The 22,225-nt window shown below is 40.5% G+C and overlaps 2 protein-coding genes across 3 annotated transcripts in view; both read right to left on the bottom strand.

The window, feature by feature from the left end:
- ADCY7 (adenylate cyclase 7) overlaps positions 1-5,357 on the bottom strand; it is a 67,737-nt gene extending 62,380 nt beyond the window's left edge. For both annotated transcript variants that reach the window (XM_065028612.1, XM_065028621.1), the window contains exon 1: positions 5,086-5,357. The gene's annotated coding sequence lies outside the window, so the exon portion shown is untranslated. The remainder of the gene's footprint in view (positions 1-5,085) is intronic.
- Positions 5,358-8,342: 2,985 nt separating this feature from the next.
- TENT4B (terminal nucleotidyltransferase 4B) overlaps positions 8,343-22,225 on the bottom strand; it is a 40,085-nt gene continuing 26,202 nt past the window's right edge. The window contains exons 4-12 of the mRNA XM_065028623.1: positions 21,619-21,739; positions 20,505-20,612; positions 17,697-17,825; positions 16,242-16,455; positions 15,051-15,177; positions 14,850-14,953; positions 13,429-13,616; positions 12,740-12,904; positions 8,343-11,241 (exon numbers count right to left, since the gene is read on the bottom strand). Of these exons, the coding sequence (XP_064884695.1) occupies positions 11,062-11,241; positions 12,740-12,904; positions 13,429-13,616; positions 14,850-14,953; positions 15,051-15,177; positions 16,242-16,455; positions 17,697-17,825; positions 20,505-20,612; positions 21,619-21,739 (1,336 nt within the window). The 3' untranslated portion in view covers positions 8,343-11,061. The remainder of the gene's footprint in view (positions 11,242-12,739; positions 12,905-13,428; positions 13,617-14,849; positions 14,954-15,050; positions 15,178-16,241; positions 16,456-17,696; positions 17,826-20,504; positions 20,613-21,618; positions 21,740-22,225) is intronic.

The following is a 22,225-nucleotide window of genomic DNA, read 5'->3' as shown; positions in this document are numbered from 1 at the left end:
AAGGGGATGAAAGTATTTGGTCTCAGCGAGTTGTTTCTAAATAATTTGCAAAAGGTTTCAACATTCAGACTTTAAGTGGCTCCCATAAATGGTCAGCTAGGACTCAGAGGATGGTTGTTGACTAACTAAACATGTGACAAAAGCAAATCAGAAATGTAGTTATAACCTCAGAAAATATTATTTTAAATCCTTGGGAATAATTTGAAAATTTGTATACAGTAGACTATTTTATGGGTTAGACAAAATGTAAGTAGCACAATACATTAAGTACTACTTTTAAAATTAGCAGGTAGACTTCTATATATACTCACTCCTTTTAAATATTCCTTTGACATCCTGCAATACCACAGCAGGTTGGATTCAGGAAAGCACAATTTATCATGCTGCCTTTTTGCAGTTCCTCAAATACCCTGAAACAGTGACCAAGACAACCTTAACTTCTGCTTTTCTTCACTAGCTTCATTATTCCGTTTCATAAGCTGGGAGTGAAATGTTGTTTAATGAATGCTACAAAAAGAAGCATTTATTAGAACCATCTTGTTTGTTTGTTTGTTTGGATAGGATTTAGCATCTATTTACCAGTGTACACATATGCATGCTACTGTGTATGGCCACTAATCAATTTAGAGAACAAGACAAATAACTTGAGTAAATTATTTACTATTTCCTGTAAATTTATGAGTTCAAAGATCTCGAATAATAGAACAATCCCCAAGTACTAGGCACTACACACTTAGGAAGGATGTAATGAGAAATTATTTTGAGCTGCTACATTGCTATCACCCTCAATTACAGGACAATATTAGAACCAATTGCAGAAGACCATTAAGTTGATGCTATGAAATGCAGAAGTCCCTTACTGCCTCAGCCAGGCTGAAGAGCAGGTGGAGTTCCACCCCGGCTATGTAGTTGGCATTTCTAGGCCCTCAGATCATTTGAACGCACTTTTGGGAATCATTCATTGCTTTTCTGTAAATAAAGCAATAAATGCCATATATGTTTCTTTAGGGAAATGAAATGCTATTCAGGTCTCTTGTCCTAATGGTTATTTCTTTTAAAGTTGTCCAAGAATCTAACTGACTTGGAACACAATCATATTTTCTAGCACTCCAGATTTTGTAAAAGTCAGTCGAACTTCATTCTATGGAACAGTAGTTTCTCCAAAGAAAACTTCAAGCCCAATGCAAACTCACAGCACTGTGAAATAGTAGGAGAAAGTAGGAAAAATACCAACAGTCCAAAAAAGTATGTGACTGCGGAGCCAGTTGCTGGTTTCTAGAGGAACTGAAGGACTCGGAATTCAAGTCCCACTGCCTGCAACTCCGGAGCTGGCAGGGCTGGGAGATTTGGTTTGACCAAGAATCAGAAAAACATCTGCTCTCCTACTCACAGTTCTTTCTCCAGAGCAAGAACGTGCATTGTGCCTTGTAAAATCAGTGCCTGGCTAATTGCTTGAGCCTTTTACCTGGACTCGCAGGTGTGATTTGGACCGCACCAAAGGCGGCAGATCAGACTTGGTTTAAAATCATTCTGTATACTCAAGTTGGCCTGTATTAAAACGTATTTTTCTCCTAGAAACTGAATTCCTCCCAACGATGCTGAGTGAAAGAAGATCTGGTCTGTGACTTCCTAGAAAACTGCTGCAATGGTCTTATTGAGGGTCACTCTTTCTTTTCATTAATTGGTGAGTTATGCAAGCCAAGAAAATAAATGGAAAGGGTAGTCATTTCTCTGTTAGATACCATAACACTGCAGGTGGACTTTATAACAACATTGAAGATGTTATTGATTTACAGAACACAGAAAAAAAATAGATCATTTTATTTTCACAGTGAATGATGAAACTATTTAGCTAACTGTTTTCAATTTGCACTTCCAATATCTTTGCGTTAGTAGCCAGGAGGGCATATTGGAAAGAAAAGAAAACTCGAAAAATCAGTAAGGAATAAATGGACCATGTATATTGTTAGGGGAAAACGGTTTTACGTAAATCGGCATACAATTCTAGAATAAAAAGTTCTTAGAGAATCAAGGATTTACTAAAGAAAAAAAGTCTGTTACAAAGCAATTTTAAGTGTGAACAAATTTTATCTTGCTAAATCAACATAGCCCCATTATATTGAAGGAAATGGAGTAAAATTTATTTATACTACCTGAGCATCAAGCCCTTTATATTAACTTACTGAGCTTAAGGAAGTAGCTGACTTCTTGAAGATTATTTAGAATGCAATGATTTTAAAAGAGACAATACTGAGTAAGAAGACAGCCCTCCCCTTATCTTCTCCTTATGCCGACAAATGGACTGTGTTTTCCTCCAAGTTGTCGGTATTTTCAAACAAACCGATATAATAACTATCCCAAAGCTGAGAGGGACCAAGTTGGGAAATGCTTTAGTTTCTGACTGTCCTGAAATCACAGTTCCTTTGCTGATTGCCGCGGTTTCTGACATTTTGGCTGTGTTTAACTGTTGTCTTCTAAACAAACTTCAATTGAAGCCAAGTCACTAAAGGGTTAACGGGTGGTCCAGAACCAAGCAAGATGTCTGCACAGTTCTAATTGCTCTACTGATGTATATGCATTTGCTTTTGCCTCAAAATGTTAAGTCTTTGAAGGTCTGAAATCAAGACATTTATAAATTGGAGAAAAAAAATAAAAGAGGATAAAATGGATCTCCCTGAAATCAGTAGGAAAACTCTCCTTAAACTCAACAGAATCAGGCTTTTTGTGGCAATTCCTAGAGTAAGGCAAATCACTGACCTCATATTTGCAACAGCAGAAATTTCCCTCCTTTGCAATGAAATCTAATAATTTTTATTGATATAGTAAGGTCAAAATTGTGTTTATACTGCACTTTTACTATTCCAGTACAACAGATTATTAACTGAAATCAGCTGGGAAGTGATTTATTTCAGGATAAGGATTGTCAAGTGCCTTAGCATGTTCACATGCTAGTGGGTTGTACTGGTATTGTTATGATGAAATTTTTCTGTGTGGACAAGGGGAGAAACTTCAATAGTTTCTAAGATGACTACATCAAAAATGGGTACTTGCTGTTCTCTAACAGCGATCCATCCAGCTCTTAAGTCTTAACCAATGTCAGCAGCCAGTTTAGGATATAGGCCAGCTGTGACCTCCTGTGCTGGCCAGATGAGGCACAAAGGTAGAAAAATTCAGACATTGACGAGGACACAAAGCAGGAAATAAAAATAAATATCTTCCTAATAATGACATCAGAAAAGTAAACATCAGTTCTATTTTGTGTCCTTTTAGTATTTCACCAGCTCATCACAATCGTTAGTTGTAGTTTTCCCTTACTAAGCAGCACCAGAACATTCAGACTCTCCCAAATGTACAAATACAGTAGAGTTCACAACTACTGTTTTTTGTGGACAGATTTTTATGTCCAAGTGCTGACAACTAGAAAAAAGAATAATAATACAGAAGCTATAGAAGTAGCATTATCTGATTAATTGTTATTGTTTTCTATCACTTTTACTTCAAAAATACTCCTCAACTCACCACTGTAATATATCATATTACTTTATTTGGTAGAAACCAAGTGCAGTAATGCCATTTGGAGATTTAGGGGTTGTCTTGGTTTGTCTGGTTTTTAAAATCAGACTTTCCACGCATGGTAAAGTGACCAGACCAGCACTCACTGTAATCGCAGAAGTCCGATTCCTTCCCTTTTACATTAATGCTTCAGCTTCCCGATTCCAACTTCTGTATTTGCCTATGCTCTCTGAGAAGCTTGTTCTGGTTTTGATAGACCATCATATGACTTTATTCTGAAGAACTCAGAAGCACTTCGTTGTTAAACCGATTGATATCAAGCACTTTGTGCAGGGAAGCAGGTCTGGGGCAGTGGGAGTTGGCCAGCGTGTCTCTGGGAGGAGGCGGAGGGGCCGCTGCAACAGCTCCTCTTTGTAACAGCAAGTACTGCTCTGACCCCCTTGGCTATCAACCCTACTAATATTGTTTAAACTTTTTTTCTTTAGGCAACAAAATTCAGCTATACCCTTAGAGTAGTGGGATTCTGTGGGATTTTGGATGCCCAGCAACACCAGGTAAGTCACCACTACCTGAAGGTGCTAGTTACTGCATACAAAAGACATTACAGAAACCTTCACACTACCTTCGTAGCTCAAATACGTTGCTTAGACACTGCACAGAAGTCATTCACTAGATGGCACACACTCCAGCTCCAAGATGCTTGAAGCTTCCAGCAATTAGATTGCTTTTTTATGTTATCTTGAAGGATAAAAGTTGATAACACAGATTTAGTGAGACACACGGGAGGATGAATAAAAATCTTATAGAAAAGATTATATTATTTTAAGTTACTCCTCCCTTGCACTGTCAGAAATTTTGAGAAGAAAAAGCAAACAAGCCGGCATTGCAGGAAGACAATATGAAAGATTTCTACCTGCTGTTGGGTTAGCCATTGATTTTTCTGACTGAGAATGTCTTTTCATAGTTACTGATTACCAGGCAGCCACAAATGAGTTTGAGTCAAGATCCACTACAGTGAAGAGGAGAAAAAAACCACAACAAAACATCAACCCAGCCTTAATCAGTCCTCTACTTATTGTAAGAATGAACAACAGTCTTGTTTGGAAACAGGACACGGAAGGAGGGAAATGCAAACGGCAGCCACTAATGCATATTCCACCTAAACCACATAATGTTAATGTTGCAAGAAAAATATTTCTTCATACTCCCGGTGCAAAAATCTTATGTATACAGACCAGCAAGGTGGATTTGTGTTTGTCGGTTTTGTGGGTTTATTTTGTTTTTTAAGATGTGAGCTTTAAATCCAGGGAATACATTACTCTGTTACATTGCCAGACAGCAGAAACAAGCAATTCAAACCAGGTTTACTTTCAGCTGTCACTTCCACCAAACCCCGTACAGTAAATGAACTTTAGACCTGGGAAAATGCAGCTGAGAGCACAGATTACTTTCTGCAATATCTCCTCAGAAGCATTTGATTGCTTAATCACCTTCCAGCTCAAGAGTCAAACGTTGCTTCATATATAAACCTGTACAAGAGCATTTTTATTTTTGAACAAGCAAAACACTCACCAAGTCCGCCCCTGTGGTTCCTTGGCTTCCTCCAGCACCACACCAATGCATTTCTCACCAGCCAGCTCTTGCATGCAGCCGAGTGGTTTCTTCCTTAGATGTTTCGTACTATGGGAAATTAGGACTTAATTATACAGATGGATTAAAAATAAAATAAAATAAAAAAAAATTAGCCCAGCATCCAAGCAGTAGACTGTTGAACGATTTGCACAGAAACTAGCTTCAAATATGGAGGGTTAGGGGGCCATATTATTACTTTAGTCTGCTCAAGTAATGAGGTCTGTGTTTTTTTTTCTTTAAAAGGAGCTGCAGCAGCAGGAAGTATTTTTTTAAAGTACTATCAATCGCCATCCCCTTCCTGCTTCACTGTAGCCTGTTGGGCAGGATTTCATAAATGCCACATTCACCACAAAATCTCTGGGCCACGAAAAATGAAGGGTTAAAGAAGGATTAGGAGATTCAATTCAGCGAGTTGAAAAAATCAAGAGCCATCAAGGATTAAAAAGACTGAAGGACTCCTAGCAGGAGGGAGCAGAACCAAGACATACCAGGGTCAGTCTAAGAGTGCTAAACATCTTTGCAGCTATTGGAACCTGCAGCACACTTGGACGGAGAGCACGCTGGCAGCTCAGGCCATCCCACACCCAACAAGCAGCAACGTCCCAGCATTCGAACTCACCAGAAGAGCCGCAGCACCTTGTTCTTCACACATCTCAAAAGGCAAAGACGGGATTCCTCCAAATGGCTTTCATGCAGAGGATCTCCAAGATTTCTTGTCTTCCCTTACTTAAGTGATTTTCCGGATCCCATCAGCTCTTTCCAATTAATTTACAGCAAACTAAAGATTTATGCCCCATTTTTCCCCAGTTTCATACATAGGCAAGTTCACCAGCAGTTGCACCACTACAGGAAGGAGCAAACGGACGATTTCTGCTGCCAAGAGAGAGGCATATTGAACTGGGCTGCCAGGGAACAGGCTGTCTGAGCTTATGGGATTATTGGCTATACTGCTTCTTATAGATAGAAATTGGTTAGAAACTGCTTATACAGAATTCTAGCGTGAGTTTGCTTAGCGTAACTTCTGCAAGCTGTGAACCTTTGAACTCTCTGCTTCGTTAAGTCAAAAAGGCCACAGAGTCTTCAAGCTCAAAGATAAGGGGAGCTGCGTCCTTGGAGATAAGAACAGAACGGCATCTAACAGAACAACGTTTCAGCTGTTACCAAGAACTGCTGTGGGAAACACAGAGAGAAGGAACTGCTCTAACAGTAGGGCCAAGGTGTCCAACAAAGGTCTGGTAGACGTTTTTGGAGTTCACAAATCGACAAAATGGTCATGGTGAGGAAATGGCTAAATACACTAAGAATTAAAATTAACTGATCTGAATTTCAGAGTAATCTGAAATGTAGATTAATTTGATCTAGCACTACCACACTAACATGCACAAGTAACAGCCACTTTCTGGCTCTTTTATTCCCATTTCCTTTTCGAGTAGATAGCTAACATAAACTTGGGGCTTGTAAAGACTCAATAAGGCCGTTTGAAGTTTAATTCCTGTGTTACTCAGGATATTGTTCATGAAGTAACTTGTCTTCATGGATTCTTGTTGTTGGATAATTTCCCTCGGATCACCTCAAACACCCTAACAGTCAACTTTGGAAGATTAGTTAATAAGGCTCGCAGCGAATTACTACAGGGAGGAGCCCAGTAACTCTGGCACAAGAGATCCTACACATGTGATTTAATTAAGCACCATGAGAACTGCAAAGTGGCTTTCAACTTCCAGATGAAGCCATGAACACCTATCTGTCAAAACTGCAGGTAAATGACTCTTGGAAATAGTCATGACACATTAACATTTAGGTCACTGCAACTGGAAAACATTTTTAAGGAAAACTTGTGGGAACCCTACAAATTAGCTAGAAAATAAAGCTCTCAAATTCTGCAGTTTCAAGACAGTTTTAAAACATCGTAAACTTGTTTCTTAGAAAGTTATTTTGCATTGTTAAGCAAAAGAATGAAGTTCTAGCAATCAGCAGAATAAAAAAATCACTACTTTTTGTGCTTTAGCAATAGCTGGAATAATTGTGTTTTTTTCTCACAGCCCCTAAATAGGTTAATATACTCCCCTCTCAAATAATCACATACTATATAATCTCCTATAGCTTTTATCTTCAGGAAATAAAGCTGGAGTCGCACATTCAGTTTGAACATCTCTCATGACTTTAAACATCCCTCAAGATGTCAAATGGCTGACTGCTTTTCTTTACAATGCATTTCCAAGATAGGACTATTTTCTAATCAGTTGCTCGCATGTTATATTTAGGATGCACATGTGATGACTCCAGATACAATATGGAAAAGTTCAATTTTGAAAGCACATAACAAAAGTTGCCACCTGCCATTGGACCACTAATTATTTTCTAAAGATTAAGTTCTAGGAAAGCAAGTTTATGATAAACATTTAAACACCTGAGCTGTAAATTCTGAGGAAGCTGCACAGAACATGCAGGTCAGTGAACAGAATCACATCGTGTCTCATAAACAGGAAGATTTACTTACCTTTCACCTTCTTTTCTGCCACAAGACAGAAGACCAACAAAACCCTCATTGTAAATACACAGATTTTAACTATAAACACCATTTGAACTATTCTTTTTTTAAAAAGTAAAAAGCCCTTTAACAAATCAATCAGGAAGATACAGAAATATTTCATCTTCTTTATGTGTTTCAGATGGTCTGTGGTATCTGTTCGTCCCCCTGCCAATTTATGCAAGGAAGGAAGAAACCCAAAGTTAAGACCATACTTTATTAATATTGACCGTGGTTCAGGAGCGATGCTGAACACAGCTTTTAGCTAAAGGTAATTCAAATTAACTTCTGCCTAATTCTACAAACTCTAATTAAGTTTTGCGTATTTCTCAGACACCTGAACAGCCGCTGTCCTACCCTGAGTGCCGAAGGCAGAGAACGCGGGTCCTCGCACAAACGTCCTATGTATCATGCAGAGGAAAGTTCGATAAAAATAACACATTAAGAACCCTTTATATTCTTCCACTTAGGCATACAGACTCCGGTTCAGCTCTGCTGGAAGGAAACGCGGCCAACCAGCCCCACTGGAACAGAGTAAGCTCCCAAATTCCAGGCAGAGGGGCCCAGAAACTACAAAACAGCTCCGAAGTGCCTTGGGAGCCTTTTCTGCCACGGTGCTGCAAAGGGAAACAGGGTGAGCGTCAAGAATGGGGATGAACTGCGGTAGTTAGATTAAACATTTATTTTTCATATATTCACAAAAATCTTCACAAAAGTATTGAAACTCAAAAAGGAATTAGACTTGAGTCAAATACAGAGATGAAATGTACACGACAAATGAGCAGGCAAACTAAAAGGTCTTGAAAGTATTTTACTTCAGATTGAAAAACGAACAGTTCAACTGTTCTGTTTAAATAAAGATTTGCAAGATATACAGTATTTTATGAATACAATGCTGGTCATTTGAGGCAATGTAAAATACCTCAATTTTTCCTTCATGCCTTTTTTTTTGTTTGTTTTTTTTTGGTTTTTTTTTTTGCTTTTTTCTTTTAGAAAGATACTGTTTACCAAAAAGAAACTTGAGCAGTCCAGGAAAAGCTATTTTCCATTAAATTTATGAAAACCATAAATTGAGGCAAACCTAAGATTCCCAATGGAATCAAGATTATCTTCCCGCTACCACCACCTTAAAATTATCACATGCTTATTGGAACACTAATATCTGCACCCTAAGAGTACATTTGCTTTCAACGATGAGGGTGATTCTTTTAAAAACACTTCAGTGTGGTAAATGCGATACAGATCTTTGCAAGTATTAAGTTTTGGAACAGTTTTGCTAATAGCAGCTAACAATACTGGATTAATATAATTTATAAATAATTGTTCCCTAAGCGGTGAACAGAAGTCTACACATTCACAATAATCTAAAACAAAATAAATACTGTGATTATGCATAATGTGGTACAACTTTTACTAGTTTCTATGAACAGAAGCTCAACATCTTGCTGATAAAATCATATGATCAAATTAAAATATGACTCTAGAAATTTAAAACAAAACATTGTCAAATTAACATCACTTAAGCTTAGTGTCTGAGTAAATGTTATGACTTTCCGTACTTTTGAAATATATATATTTTCCTTTTTTTTTTTGAAGTAAAACACTTTTAACACATTGAAAATGTTTATTAATTTAAGTGACGACATCAGTTCTGATCTTATAGCATTATTTAAAAACCGTTGCACTCATGAGTGCCCATTAACGGTCCGGTTGGTCTGTAGTATCTGTCAATGGATATTAAAAAAAGTACTTTTTATAAAAGCATCGTCTCCAGAACAGCCGCGTTAAATACAGCCCCGTATGGTGCGCACAGACTCTCCTCTTTACAGAAATCCGCGGAAGGAAACGCCACTTGTCACCCTGCAGTGTCCCCGCTGTGCCCGCCCGCGTCACCACTCCTTCCATTCGCGCTCAGAGTTCCTGCAACCTCGACCTGTAACGCAACTGAACCGGACAAACGCGGAGTTTAAATTAAATCACTAGGTCAGTGAAGAAATACTATGAGATAGTAAAGGTTTGGGTCTTTAAGGCAATATAAAATAGATTTAATTATCTGAAGTTGTTTTAAGTGTAAATATAAAAATGCCTAAGAGGGGCGTGAGAAAAAAATACTTTAATTTTAAAATTTACTTAAAGCTTCAACAGTTCTCGTCTCCTACAGGAGTTAGCAAAAATATAAAAGACAAAAAAACCCAGACCTGGAAGGGGAAGGGAAGGCACAAACCAAGAGGCATGGGATCGAAGCAGCCCAGGAATGCAAACGTCTGTAACAAACTGAGTTCTGTTCTTTAAAACCGAAAAGAAGAAAGAAGAAAACAATCACCACCACCAACCGAAGAAAAAACCCCCAAGTGGCTTTATATTTCTTTTTAAAAAAGAAAAATAAAAAGAAAGGACCAGGGAGAGACCACTAAGGGGAGGAAGAGGAAGATGCAACTAGAAAACCCCATTGCCTGAAATGATGGCACTCGAGAGACAAGGTGAAGGTCACTGCTCCGAGATGACCAGCTCAGTGTCTACACAAAGTACACGGACACTGTACACAAATGAAAGACTTCATTTGCCACCAGCAGCCTTTCTTGCAGAGGAACAGCTTTTGCAGATCAAATGTTCTATTAAAACTTTGCAATGCCAAGAAAAGAAATTCTGAGCAACGTAACTAGTAACGTCTCTTTATATGGATGTTAAGATGACAATTCAGATTATTTTCCAAACTAATCCTGAGAAAAATTTATGTTTACAATTTAAACAGTAATGTTATGTAAAAAGTATTAACAAATCCACTATTACAAATGTCAGTTTTCCTATATGGTCATCTATATATACACAATAAAATGGTAAGTATATGCAAAAATAATAAAAAACTCATGCACAAATGACTTTCACCTTTAAAGGCCGGGTTTCCCTCAAAAGACAATTTTTTGCCTTTTTTTTTTTCCTATATTTTTGTGTTTTATTTGTTTGTTACCACCCCCTAGACACACTGAGTACTACCCCTACAGGTCAGCACGAGCTGATGGGAAATACATTTATTTTACATTCAAGCTTTTATATCCTAAATGACCCTGTTGTAGCATATGACTTATCAGATGAGCAGCCTTTTTCCTCTTTTTTTAAAATCTTTTTTCTTTTAAAATTTTTTTCTCTTTTTTTTTTTTCTTTTTGTCCTTTTTTTTTTTGTTCTTTTTTTTTTCTTTTTTTATTTTATTTTTGCGGTGATCAATCTTCATGATCCGTTCCGTGGCGAGCTGGGAAAAAAAAAATAATGCAGTTGCTAATCAATGTCTGAACAGTCTGAAGCTCCGGAAGAGATCCAAGGAGTCACTATCAAACTATCCCGTAGCATGAGATCATTGCACACAGAAGAACAGTCAGAAAATAGGCAACTATCTACAAAGGTCTGACAGGGCCGCGTCCCTCTTGTGTTTCCTCTTCTTGCCGTGGAAAAACTGGTGGTGCGATTTGCTGCCCTGATGCTGTTTGTTTGTGACTGAGGTACCGTGGCTTGAGTTTGTTGGACCTTGGAAGCCTTTGTTAGAAGAGCGAAATAACCGTGCGGATCCATGCTGTGAAAACAACAAGAAAAAGAGAGAACGTGATCAATCACAGAATCCCAGAGCGTCAGGGGTTGAAGAGCCCTGGAAAGCTCATCCAGTGCAATCCCCCCATGGAGCAGGAACACCCAGATGAGGTTACACAGGAAGGTGTCCAGGCGGGTTGGAATGTCTGCACAGAAGGAGACTCCACAACCCCCCTGGGCAGCCTGGGCCAGGCTCTGCCACCCTCACCCCAACAAGTTGCTTCTCACCTTTCGGTGGAACCTCCTGTGTTCCAGTTTGCACCCATTGCCCCTTGTCCTGTCACTGGTTGTCACCCAGAAGAGCCTGGCTCCATCCTCATGACACTCACCCTATAGGTGTGGCAATTACACAGCCCTATTTTTGGATTATGAGGATGCTAACTCATCAAAGTATCACAGAATCACAGCATACCAGGTTGGAAGGCACCACAAGGATTATCTGGTCCAACCTTTCTTGGCAAAAGAAGCATTACGCTTGAAAAAATGCCTGTGGCAAAGCGGCGTGGCCACGGCTTGGACAACAGCAGTGCCATCGATCTGTCACTTTGGTGGCTGCAAACGAACGTTCGTCTTTAGACTCAAAACCACACGGGTCAAGAGAGTGCAGAGCACTTTGGATTCTGAAAAGGACAGAACTGTTCTATCACTCCTGTTCTGTAGCCGTCAAAATGTGTTTTACAAAGTCCATAATCCAAGATGACAGATGAAGATTGCTCAAATCTCATCTCCTGTGCGAAATTAAGACAACATGCTTTTAAGACCAGGACTAATTTTATACCACATCTTTTTACAGATGTAGAGTATCTCAGATTGTGCATGTTCACATTTCTACACCAGAATTAGCTCCGTGTAATAACACAAACACACATTCACAGTGTGTCCAAGGCCTAATTTGTCAACTGCCTCGTTACCGGCCAGACACAGATCATCAGCAAGTCACCACAACTACTTTTCAGGAATAATAGTCAGGAAGATTCCAGACTATATTTTATACGTTAAACTCTGAATAAATATAAGAATTTAAATTGCATATAGAACATATAGTACTTCCAGCTGACTCAGCTGTCATAGAAGCATTCCCCAATGTGAGAAATCCCCTAAATGCACAGGTTCTGGTGGGTCTCATCATAAAGGTGTTTGTCTTTAAGGGGAAACAAGAGGGAATTTCCTCTATCAGTAAGGAATCTTCATCTCCCTTAACGGAAGATACTTCAACAAGTATCGACAGCGAACAGAGCAGCCGGGCAGAGTTTTTAACATGTATTTTTTGCTTGCTGTTCTTCACTACGTGTAGGCAAGTCTCATTAGTTCTCAAATTCTGCAGTAAAGACTGGACCGACACGCTTTTTGCAAAAAGGCAGCGAGCGCAACATGGCCGTGTATACTGACGGCAAATCTACATTTCCCAAAATAAAATCAATCCAATTGAAGGCTGTAACATGCGAATAATCGAGGCGGTTGTTCCTTCCAGGCATTTCACAAACCTGCGATTTGTTGGTGTTGCTGGATGTATTGGCTGTTTGGCTCGTTTGTGTTTTCCCGCTTGGCTGGGAGGATTCCAGTGACACTTCTTGTGAGCCCACTCTGTTTGTGGCAGACTGGCGACAACTCAACTGTTTAGAGGTTTTGCAAGGTGTTCCATCAGAATCCTTTGGGAAAATGTAAAGTATCAGTGAGTTTTTCTTAAGAGAGTGAGTTTTTCTACAAGCGAGTTCTCCCTTGAATATAAAACTAGCACTGGATAAAACTTTAAATGTGTTTTTTATTAGGTATTATAATTATTTCAATCCAGAATTTTTAGTGAGTAAAACAGATTTTAAAACGTATTGATGCATGATTCTGATTTGGGGATTCCCATTTTATTCATTAAATAGAATTCCCAAACAGATTTTTTTACAAGTATCACTTAGGACTACCAGCCTTTGCTTTTGAAACAGTTTACCCAAAGAAAAGAGGGCTATGTACATTTTTATTTACTTTATTCACTTTCTACATGTGTTGTATCAAAACTGCACTGCAACGTACCCATGTAGAAATTGCACAAGAGGCAACACCTGGATTCTGGATGAAATAACTAACTGGGATTCTGAGCTTTTAAAACATATTCTGTGGCAGCACAAACCAGGATAAAACCCCAAAGAAACCGAAACATCAGAACACCTCCAGTACTTACTACATCACTAGAGCTGGACAGTGTGGACGATGACGATGATAAAGGACCTGATGAAGAATTTGAAGAATGTTTACTAAGTGTTTCTGAAGTTTTATTTCTAGGTTTTCCCAGCGCTTCGGTCTCTTCAGCAAGATTATTGTTGCATTTGTCCAGCTGCTGAGAATCTACTATCAAGGTTACTCCATTACCTGTTCAAAACAAAACAGACGCATCACCACATGTTAACTGCTAAAATACGTCGCTTTTTTCCTTCTTTTTAATACCCTTTTTTTTAAGGTGTAGGTACTGCCTACAGTAACGGATGCTCTGAAAACTAGCACGTGTTCAAGATGGAAATGAGATAAGCTACGGAAGGAGGAGTAACTGAGCTCAGACGCGCTGCTTAATAACGTTCAGCAGCGCTCAGACACGTGGTTTAAACTCTGTTGCTATACCCAGTACTGGGCAACTCCCACTCTGGTGCCACTGCAGAACTCCAAGTAAATCTGGTTGCTTTGTACGATACCCTGCACTGAAAATACGAGATGCAGAGCTCAAATATCTCACCAACTGCTACCCAAATTTAATACACACATCATAGGAGGCCGCGGGTGTCACTCTGGAGCTGGCGGGACTGACTATAGGGGTGCAGGGACAGCCAGGGAAATCACTGACAAAAGCTTTAAAACCTCAACACTGGGTAGTTGTGTCATCTTCCCCGATTAATCTCTAACAAGAAAAGGCTTCTGGCAGCTAACGTTGTAAAATTAATTGGAGAGAATTAAAATCAATTTCAATTTGCAAACTTCCAGCCACCACAAGAGGGTGGTTGGTGGAGTCAGAAGACGGGCAACAAAAAGATTATTTTCAAGGACGTTTTCAGCAAGTTCTCCAGCTAGATCTTGTGTGTTTCCATTTGTTAGTAACAAGAATTACAGTTGATATTTCAGAATTTCTCTGTGGTAAAGACTTATTCCACTTACATAGTCAATCCTGGTTTAAATATTGCTTCCGTATGCATACAATATATGAAAGTTTAAAATGAAAAACAAAAGAGCAATGGAGGGTAAGGATTTAGATTTAAACAAGCATTCCCAGTAATTCTTTTAAAAACCTTGTCCATGTTTAAAGGACAAAGGAAGCGATGGTAACAGCACGTGTACTTTAAACAGGAAGCTTTTCCAAAGCCTCCTTTTGCAAGCCAGCACTCTCTACAGACCCAATCTATCACAGCACAAGAAACGTGGAGTGTGGCCTTTTTATTCTTGTACAAATCTCAGTTTCCTGGGTGAGAGCACAAGAAAAAGTCCATCACCACTGAGCGAAATGTAAAGTCATATTAAGATGCACACACTGCCCTACGTGGGGCAAAAGCAACAAGAAAATTCAAGCCAAAATACGCAGGAATTTCCCACCATCTGCCACGTTTAGTGAAAACTCACCGTTACATGAAGACTCTGTCCTGCTTTGCGTCCCCCACTGCTTTGATATCCAGTCTCTGTACGTGGCCACTTCTTGCGTGACTCTAATTATTCTACCTAATATACTGTAAACCGTGAAAAAACAAGAGTCACCACAAGTAATACTTATGTACACAGAAATATAAGCAATTAACGTCTGAGATTTAGACTCATAAAATTTACCTTTCCGTTTCGTTGTTAGGATAATATTTAGCTATTGGGGAAACTGCATGGCTCAAAACAACATAGGCATAATCAAAAGCCTGTTTGACTTGCATGGCACCATAGGAACTCCTCCCAACATCATTACCTTGAAATAAGAATATAATCACATAAATAAATGAGACTGAAACCATGGTTACCTCCCCTCAGACAGAAGACAGGAATGTTTTTTTAAATTGGCCTGAAGTCCCAACTCACTGCAGTTACTTCTTGAGGAACAGCAGAGGATTACTGAGTCATAAATACTTCCAAGAACTTAACAGACCTATAGATATATGCATGTACAGGAGTCCAAAATGCTAACTCATGGGAAAAAGCACAATACATGAAGAAAACAAATGCTATACTGCATATAATTCCACATGCAACCATACTATCCTGGGTGACATTTTTCTAGATCAGAAGCGTGTTAACTCTATTCTATGAACAGCACTTGATTCTCCATGTCAGCAGCCACCCACTCAAGTCAACGATCAACCTTAACGTAAAGGTGACAGTACAGAATGGAACCTCCACATGTTGATGGGACTGCACAGACTCAACTGGGAGAGCGTGCCCAGGGGCAGCAACACGCTGTGCAGGGCACGAGCTCAGAAGGGACCAGGTGTCCTAGAGAAGTGACCGTCCCTGTGCTGGGCACTGGGGGGCCAAACCTCCAATCCTGGGGGCAGTTCTGGGCCCCTCATGCCAAGAAAGGCCTTGAGGTGCTGGAGCGAGTTGACAGAAGGGAACGGAGCTGGTGAGGGGCTGGAGCACAAGTGTGATGGAGCGGTTGAGGGACCTGGGGGGTTCAGCTGGAGAACAGGAGCTGAGGGGAGACAGGGACACAAAGAACCGGCCTCAAGTTGTGCCAGGGGAGGTTGAGGTTGGATCTGGGAACAATTTCTTCCCCAAAGGGCTGTGGGGCATTGGAACAGGCTGCCCAGGGCAGTGCTGGAGTCACCAGCCCTGGAGGGCTGGACAGACGGACATGACGTTCTCAGGACATGGGGCAGTGCCAGGGGTGGGTTATGGTTGGACTCGATCATCTTGAAGGTGTCTTCCAACTCAAATGATTCTGTGACTCTATTCTTTGCTTTAGCTCCTCTGGATTAAGCGTTCCCCCAACTTATTTTCTTAGTCACTAGGTAAGATGTTGATTTACGAGGATACCTGGCTGTAAGGGGTCTTCGATATACAGCATCGATGGTCTGTAGCCATCCAACATGCTTTTTTGCACTTCATCCTTGGCAACGTAAGAGCCGCCATCCTTTATTCGGATTCCGGTCTTCAGATAATTGAAGTGACGTCCATATAATTCAAAAAACTCTATTAAAAGAACACCATAGTTGGCATTGGGCATACAGGCATCTTCCCTGGGATGCAGCTATTAAGAAGAGAGAAAAAAAATCATTGTCTTAAGACCTCAAGTTTCAAGTCCCTTTAAGTGCCTTTTATTCTTCACAGCAAACATGTCTAAATACAATAATAAACAATAAGAAAATGTAATAGATAAAGCAAACATGTCTAAACGTAGTATTTTTCCTTCATAAAGCAGTTTTGCATATTTAAAACAATGTTATCAAAATGTTTGTAAATTAATTACCTCTTAAAAATAAGGTTGGCAAGTATTAACAGTTTTGTATTTGGACTTTCAGTTTGGTAAGTGAACTTCCAGCACTACTGGCAGGGTTCTTGCAAAAAAGCCAAGATATTTGCACTTCAGGAACCTGGGTTTGCAGTACAAACACCAGCTTTGATGCACGCAGCTCCACAGCCATCCCCTCTGCTGCTACGGATGCAGCCTGAGAGGTTACAAACAAGAGCCGTTCCTAACTGTGACAGGTACAAAACGCGACCTCTTGTTTTTCAGGAGCAAATGGAAATGCTGTTAGTCAACATTCAAAACAACTGGGGTTGGGAGAGACTGTGGTTTCTCTCAAAAGGACCTGCCTGTTGCCTTCGCTGCTTTTGTGCTCAGCGCAACTGCACCAGCGCTTGGTAAACCCCGAGCTCCAGCTCAAGGCTCGGGTCTAAACCTGACTGCAGTCTGGAGAAGTACAGACACACGCTTACACAATCACATTTAGTGCAAGGTTCATAAAGCCAGAACTTGGCTGCTTCGTATTTCTACAATATTTTTCTCTCCCAGGCACAAAAATACAGATTTAGCTCATGCATTTTGTGCTCTTAGATTTAAGAGAATGCTGTAAACCACATTTAGTTGGTATCAGCTTAAAAAACATGATAAACATATAAAATTCTGTTGTGTTCATTAAACACGCAGAGGGTGTACGAGCTGGAAAACAAGTGTTACCAAAGACACCTGCATCTAACACTAACCTACATGGATTGTTCCCAATCAGTTACACAACAGTCAAGTTATTTTGTCTCAAATGACATCTGTGCCTGGTAAGGAAACACCAGCGGTTGCTCCAAACATTTCTAATACTAAAAGTACCAGAATGGGAGAAAGAAGACAGGTGGGATGCGCATGTTTTTATGTGACAAGGGGTGCCAAAGCACGAACAGGTTAGCTGAAATGGTTACATTTTAAGATTGATTCCATTCCCTCTCAATGTAATGTCCTTTTGCAGCAATGGCATCAACAGATCTCATGACGCTTACCTGAAGGAAACTGACAGCCATTAAAAAAAGACTATAAGAACCGATTCCGCCTGTAAATACTTCGTTAAGGTCCCTCTGCAACAGGAACTGTTTCAATACTAAAACTAGATAGGGTAATACAGGATATTTCTGAAAGAGAAAAACAAAAGGGTTGGGATACCGTGATGCAGATGTACAATTGATGCTAAGAACACATATTGAAGCTGTTATATTAAGTTTCAAAGGTAGGTATAGCTCTAACTTAGTAATGAGGAGAAATCAAGTGCTCTGCCTGTCACCAAGACTGTGATTTTACCTCTTCAACTCCAGTAGCAAATATTAACCTTAGAAAAATATTATTACCTCATAAAATCAGCATGATTTTGTTTGAACATATAAATACCTTTGCTTTTCTTATACAAGTGAAAAGGAAAGCGAAGAAGAACCACGGAGATCTCCACATCTGTAACAACACCTGCCTGCCACAGCCAAGGGGCCATCCCAAAGCAGACCCAGGAGTCCGTCCCATGCCCAGAGCTCACACCAGTTCTTCAGGATGACAACACCCAGATGGCGCTTCCAAAGAGCCGAATACTCACCGCTGGGTTACGGGCCCTTCCCTGGATTGTCCGCAGGGACACACGGCCCTCGGGGCAGATGCACAGGCTGGCTGTGTCTGCACAGTGGACACCCCGGGCGTAAGGGAGGCTCCATAATATCGATAATATCACTGGTTTTATCAACACAGAGCTAAAAAGTTCCCCAGTGCCAAAGAGGAGGTGTGGATCTTTCGAGGCCCCTTCCAATCCCTAACATTCTGTGATCATGGCATCTGTGACTGTAGAAGATTCAAGGCAAAGAAGAATTTCTCCACGGTGAGTATTGGGGACCCTATTTAACCCAAGATCACCCTCCTGAACTACTAACATCTTACAGTCACAAGCTGAAGCGTTGAATATCAGCACATATCGAAATTCGAAGATGGGTTTTTTCTCAGGAAACTGCCAAGCCCGCAGCTCCGCAGGACACAGGCTGCTCCCGCCGGGCCCGACACAACACGCTAACACCTTCTCCTAAGCACACACAGAGGCCTTCAGGCTCTCAAGAGAAGACAACCTCTGATCTGGAAATTAAGAAGTGCATAGGCAATTTTGGGCAATGACGCAGGGCTTTATGGACTTAGCTAAAAGTAAATGTATATGTGGAGCATAACAGAAATACAGGCCCTGTGCTGTGGCAGAAAACCAAACAGGGACTGCATGTCCACCACAATGGGACAATGCACAGACGTGAAAACTGAAGTGTAATTGTCCTGCAAAAGGGCAGCTGGGCATCTTTCCACAACAAGGAGCTACATAGCACAAAACTATGGGTTTTGATTCAGCAGCAAACGGTTGGCCAACAAAAGTGAGTCCTATTCATCAGATGGAGGCCAAGGGAGGAATGTCTCTGGATCCACCCACCCCTTTCCTCCTGACCCAGCACCACGAGGTTAACGCAGGTGTACGGGACCGCACAGCTGAGACCACGCAGACAGGTACTGGCTGTGATAGAATCACAGATGGTTTGTGTTGAAGGGCCCTTCCCAGCTCCCCCAGTGCCCCCCCTGCCATGAGCAGGGACATCTTCACCAGCTCAGGTTGCTCAGAGCCCCGTCCAGCCTGGCCTGGGATGTCTCCAGGGATGGTTCATCCACCACCTCTCTGGCCAACCTGGGCCAGGCTCTCACCACCCTCAGGGACAACAATTTCTTCCTCGTGTCCAGCCTGAATCTCCCTCCTTTAGTTTAAAACCATCACCCCTCATCCTGTCGTAACACACCCGGCTAAAAGGCCTGTCCTACTGAAATTGAACCAAGCACGGAGATTCTTCTCCTAGGCCCTTCTACAGGTCAAAGAAGCAGACGCTGCAGAAGCCAACCGAGCTACCTTCATACCGGCTGCCAAACGGACATAAAGGAACTGAAGATGAACAAGTTGAAGGCCACACATTCAACTCATCAGCTTCTGAGAGTCCTCCCCAACTTAGAAGACTTCTTGCAACTCAATGATATTATTAAAGCAGATGTACATGATTCCTAGCCCTTAAAACTAAAAGTGCTTGCTTTATTCAGATTTACAGGGTTTTCTGAAGGAGTTTTACTTGTCTAGCTATTGCAATACTTTGATTCTTCTGCTGCCCTTTAGTTTGGTTAAAAACCCAAAGCAGTTAATAGCAGAACAGTAATACTTAAGCACGAAGTGAGCCTGAACTGCTCTTCATCTCCCTACACGGAACATGAAAATCCAAGACTCATTTTCAACTCCTTTTGAGACATTTCTTATGAGCACTGAATAAGGAAGAGTGAAATGATCCTTCGAAACTTTAAATACAAAAGCTCACTAATCCTAATAAAATGATCAAAAATAACTGTATCTACGATACAGGTAGTAGTGAATCTCTGAACAATAACTTAATAAATTTAACTTATTCTACGTAACTAGCACCTGTATGCTGAGACAATATTCAACCTAGAACAAGGTTATTCCTACATTCTGCAAGAACGTGTGGTTATTACTAATTTCACATTCAAGGAACCACAGTTAAATGAGCAGAACGTCTAAGACAGGTATTAGTGCATTCTCCTTACTCTATCATTAGAATTTCCCCATTGTTTCTTCGTACATTTGATGATCCACACGCCTTTTCGGGCAATATATCTACAACCTAAGAATGTCACGCAATGGTATCAGCAAAAAATGAGAGTGAAAGCGCATCTCTAGTAAGGTACAAAGTAAAACAGAACAGCAAATGAATGAGCTCTGTAATTCTGTTATAGCGTTGCCTAACCTTGATAAAATCTTTGATGAGCTGGGCTGCTTTAACCCCGTTCTGTACATTAAAGCTTATATCAACTTTTACTTCAGTGAAGGAATCTGTCAGTTTAATAATAGGTACCTGCAAAAGAAAGACAGCTTAAGTCAATACAGATTGCCAAGATACATTTGGGTTCATTCATATTTATACGCGCCAGTAAAACTGAAACATTTGATGGATTTGTAGAGAGGAGGCAGACAGAGAAATCTGGATCCCTGTCTATTTATGAACTCGCACTCCTTGCCAGCCTGTTTACATCAACTTTGCTTTTCTATCTCATAAATGCTATTTTCAATTTACTGTCCTGTTTAACGGAGTTTAACAACTCCATGTTCAAAGTGATTCATTTCAAACCATTTTCAGTCCGTTCCCGGTGCAGAAACACAGTTCTAGTGGGAACAACAAACACCAGAGGGAGACAAACGCTTAAGAAATAAAGACCAATGGTAACAGATATTCTTAAGGAAAGACTCATCGTGGGTCATTGACTCCTCATCAAAATTACCTTCAAAAGACACTGAGAGCACTCTAACACCTGGGTGCTTTCCAAATTACCTCTCTACTAATCACAGCCATCAATTAGACACCTATTTAAACCCCAGCACTCTTCCATACTCTTACAATTAGCAAAAGGTGGGAAGTTATAATGGAATTAATCCTGTCCCGTGCCAGGCATTCCATTACATGTTTATATAAAACTGTACTTACTACTTCCATGTGAAAACGTATCACCTCTGCTCGCTTGGAATAACAACAAATAAATCATCTACTTACGTACAAACTCAGTCCAGAAATTCCCAAGTCTAATCACATTAGTTCACAACAATAATGAGTATAACCTCACTTAAAAGCAAGTGTATGGAAAATCTGTCCATTTTCCCCAACGGAAGAAATGCTTCTGTTGGAACACTGCCAATTATATTGTCAGTAATAAAAACTGTACTAAATTAAAAGGTTCTATTGGTTCTATTTCAAATTTACATATAAAATAGTTTCCACTTATGAAAATCCATCCTTTTAGCCAAGATCTTTCTTAGATTAGAAATTTAGCTTAGAACAAGGAAATACCCTCTTCCCCCAAACTTACAGTTGCTTTATCTAAAACCTTTACTGAGTTTTCATCTGCTACATTGTGCTTTCTAAGAGCTTCTTCCAGGGTCCAGAGAGGTAACGTCTCCCATTTTCCAAACACAACTAAATCAATATCGCTGAAATGCAAAGAAAATACAGATTTATTCAAATTATAGACCAACCTCGCCCCCAGACCCACAGCAAATCCATTCAACATACTAATGGGCCGGGCAGAAAACAGTCCCCTCCACCCCCCTTTAAAAACGCCAAACACTTCTAGGGCCATTTTGTGCTGCTTTGCACCTCAGAGCTGGTTTTTGGGGTGATGGCAACAGCTGCATGTGGTGCTGAGAACACGGAGCCGGGAAGGAGAGTGGAAAATGTGGCAACTTTGACTTCAGGAAGCAACAAGTTGTTAAATAAGATCAAACCACCTAATTAACTGGGCTCATTAACTCAGCTCCTCGAAGAGGTGGCTCCATCCCGCTATGCACACACATATTTGACTGCACAGGAGCTGGCACACTAATCCCCGCCTACGCTCAGGCTCAAAGGTGCCTGGTGTCCGTTGTGAGATGCCCAGCTCGCTGCTCCTTGCTCCCCAACCTCCGCCGTCATTTCCC

Source organism: Columba livia, chromosome 13 (genome assembly GCF_036013475.1).
Source record: "Columba livia isolate bColLiv1 breed racing homer chromosome 13, bColLiv1.pat.W.v2, whole genome shotgun sequence".
NCBI lineage: Eukaryota > Metazoa > Chordata > Aves > Columbiformes > Columbidae > Columba > Columba livia.
Note: the sequence above shows the minus strand (reverse complement) of the source record. Positions and strands in the feature narration are given on the sequence as shown.